Genomic DNA, 2,684 nt, shown 5'->3' on the forward strand with positions numbered 1-2,684 from the left:
CACATATACACGGAGAGAGAGAGAGAGAGAGAGAGAGAGAGAGAGAGAGAGAGAGAGAGGGAGGGGAGAGAGCGAGACATGTGTACATGTTTCATGTATATAAATGTTTTAAAAATACAAAGAAGTTCAGGAAGTTGTTTCAAAGATACTGCAATATATATTTGTCATTTATTCGGCATAAAGCTCGGATCAAGCAATATTGTTTCTGCAACAAATTAGTCTACCTAGTTAACTCCTTTTGTTTGTCTTGAACTTTCTTTAAAAAATGTGACATTTAGCTCTAACATATACATACTATTTTAGGTCTGAGCTTTATTATTTGAAGCATTGTTTTTTTTTAAAGTTTTGGAATATATGTATTGGAAAATTGACTTTGATATATGATACATATTTTGGCCATCAATTTTTTTTTTATTTTAAAAAGTGATGGGTTTCTTTGCAAACTGCCAGTTTTCTATTATAGTCTATACGTAAAATTTATAATGCCTTTCATTTAAGTTTTCACTGACACACCAGATTAGCTCGATTGGGTCTACCCCTTCCATCCCACTGCCCCAATAATCTGAATACTTCTTATTCTCACCATTGTGTCTCTACCGTACGTGTGTGTGTGTGTGTATACATATATATGTATGTATGTATACATATATACACATGTGCACATGTGTGTGTATATATATATACACACATATATACACACACACATATATACACACACATAAATGTGTGTACATATATGTGTACATGTGTCAGTTAGGTAGCGGTGGAAACAAGTACATTGTTAGAAGAAAAGTTTCAGAAAAAGAATCAAAGTGTGGGTGCCATAGAGATATAAAAACGAACACGAGTTAAATAAACGTTTTATTTTACCAGAGAGATGATAACACTGGTTCCAAGTGGACACGAAAACGCACAGATACGTGCGGAGGAGAGGAATTGAATTGCCCAGGGCGGCCAAACCGGTTTTTCCACAGGAGGGATGGGATGTAATAAAAACTAGCAAAGAAGACGTAACTTACATATCCAGTTGTTAATTATCTGGGGTTTACAAAGCCGGGGAAAGTACCTGAGAGAGCAGTGAACAGACTGCGTACACAGCACTCCTTGAAAGGATACGAAGTTTTCCATGGACGTACATTTTTTTCTATAAGACAATTTTGTCCGTGTTTCTCATTAGTGTATTTTTGAGTCACAGGATTTAAAATACAGAATGAAGATTCTGTTATCTATGCTGAGGACTATCAGGTTATCAATATATACTTACTTGCAGCTATTAGTTTAGTACCCAATCGGCGGAAAACTGGATACGACAGTTGTTCTGTTAAACGACACACAGGCCGTCTTGGAAATCAAGCAGTTTCAGTAGTGTTAAGGTGCTCTCTTGCCAAGTTAAGCAGCCGTAAATCCAGGCTGGATCAGTTGACAACGTCGTGTAAATTTTTTATCTGTTAAGCATGTGTACACGCTTTATTTTGAAATTAAGTGACAGAGGAAATAATAGTACAGTTAAGATGAATAAGGCCTTGGGTAGCGACACTAAGGAAATCACCATGCAAAGTAAGCCTCAGAAACTCCCAGCTCTAAGTTACGGTAAAGGGGAGCATCCGCGGAGAGCTGCATAGCCAAGTCTTCAGGACTGTTTTGGAGGGTTGTGGAGGTCCTGTGAGGTCCCGGTTCCAGCAGCGAGTTGGTTATGCTCATGGGTTCCGAGGAGGAGTATAACTGGTCCTTCATTCGTGAGTGTGCAGCCTTCGTACAGCCGTCCTTGTAGGGGAAGGCGTACAACCTCTCTCCCGCGTGCAGCTGACTACAGGTGTGGACGAGGGCTCTGCGGGGAGCAATTTGTCACTTTTTCCTGGCGTGGCCTTCCGACGAGGTCGGTATTTATAGCCGGGGTATTTCTCTCGGTGCAGCGCCTGTAGTCTCTGTGCCTCCTCGAAGAACGGCCATTTTTCGGCTTCTGTAAGCATTTTCCACTGGTACCCCAGCTGCTTGCTGATCTCTGAGTTTTGCGTTTGGGGATTCTCTAGAGCCACCTTGCGCCTTTGGTCACGAGACCACACCATGAATGCGTTCATGGGCCGTTTGACGCGGTCCTGACCGCGGTCTCTACCATTTCCTCTGGTTTCGCACCGGTAATTGGAGGTAGGACTCTCCGTGCAAAGTTCGCTAGAGGTTCCCTCCACAGCGAGGATATTTTGTTGCTGTACCGCCTCACGGTGCTCATCGCTGCTCAATACTCTCAACATACCAGAAGCATAAAATTGCAGCGTTAAAAAGGGGGGGTTGGTGGGTAGCAAAGTTCGAAGGTGTAAACGTTACGAGAATTCTGTAACGTTGAAGGTTGTTTCTAGCAGAGACTTTCGTGCTCTAACTTTTCTTAGCAAAGTACTCATTTCTCCGCCCCAGCAGCTCACCTCAAACCCGCCCCCTGGCCACAGCCGAAGCCCAACCTACTATTTTCATGCTGACTTCGAAATAAGGTTCATGCTCGGCTCACTGCCTGTGTGCTTTACATCTAATCCGCCACGCTTAAGTCTCTATGCCACTCTTTAAGAATCGAAGCAAACTTTGTTATTCATTCATTTTATTATCCCTTTCAATCAAAGGACGAATGTACATCTAACTGATGCGAACTGGATATACGTGAAAGTTATGTTTCAAACACAAAGTTTAACGATAAC

The 2,684-nt window shown here is 42.1% G+C and overlaps 1 protein-coding gene across 1 annotated transcript; it reads right to left on the reverse strand.

Moving 5' to 3' along the window:
• Nucleotides 1-848: 848 nt before the first annotated feature.
• LOC131503594 (sex-determining region Y protein-like) lies at nt 849-2,264 on the reverse strand. The gene is given in 2 exon segments (XM_058715061.1): nt 849-1,814; nt 1,817-2,264. Coding segments are annotated over 2 exon segments (702 nt in total). The 5' UTR covers nt 2,250-2,264; the 3' UTR covers nt 849-1,545.
• Between the last annotated feature and the right edge of the window lie 420 nt (nt 2,265-2,684).

This window comes from Neofelis nebulosa (assembly GCF_028018385.1).
Source record: "Neofelis nebulosa isolate mNeoNeb1 chromosome Y unlocalized genomic scaffold, mNeoNeb1.pri SUPER_Y_unloc_2, whole genome shotgun sequence".
NCBI lineage: Eukaryota > Metazoa > Chordata > Mammalia > Carnivora > Felidae > Neofelis > Neofelis nebulosa.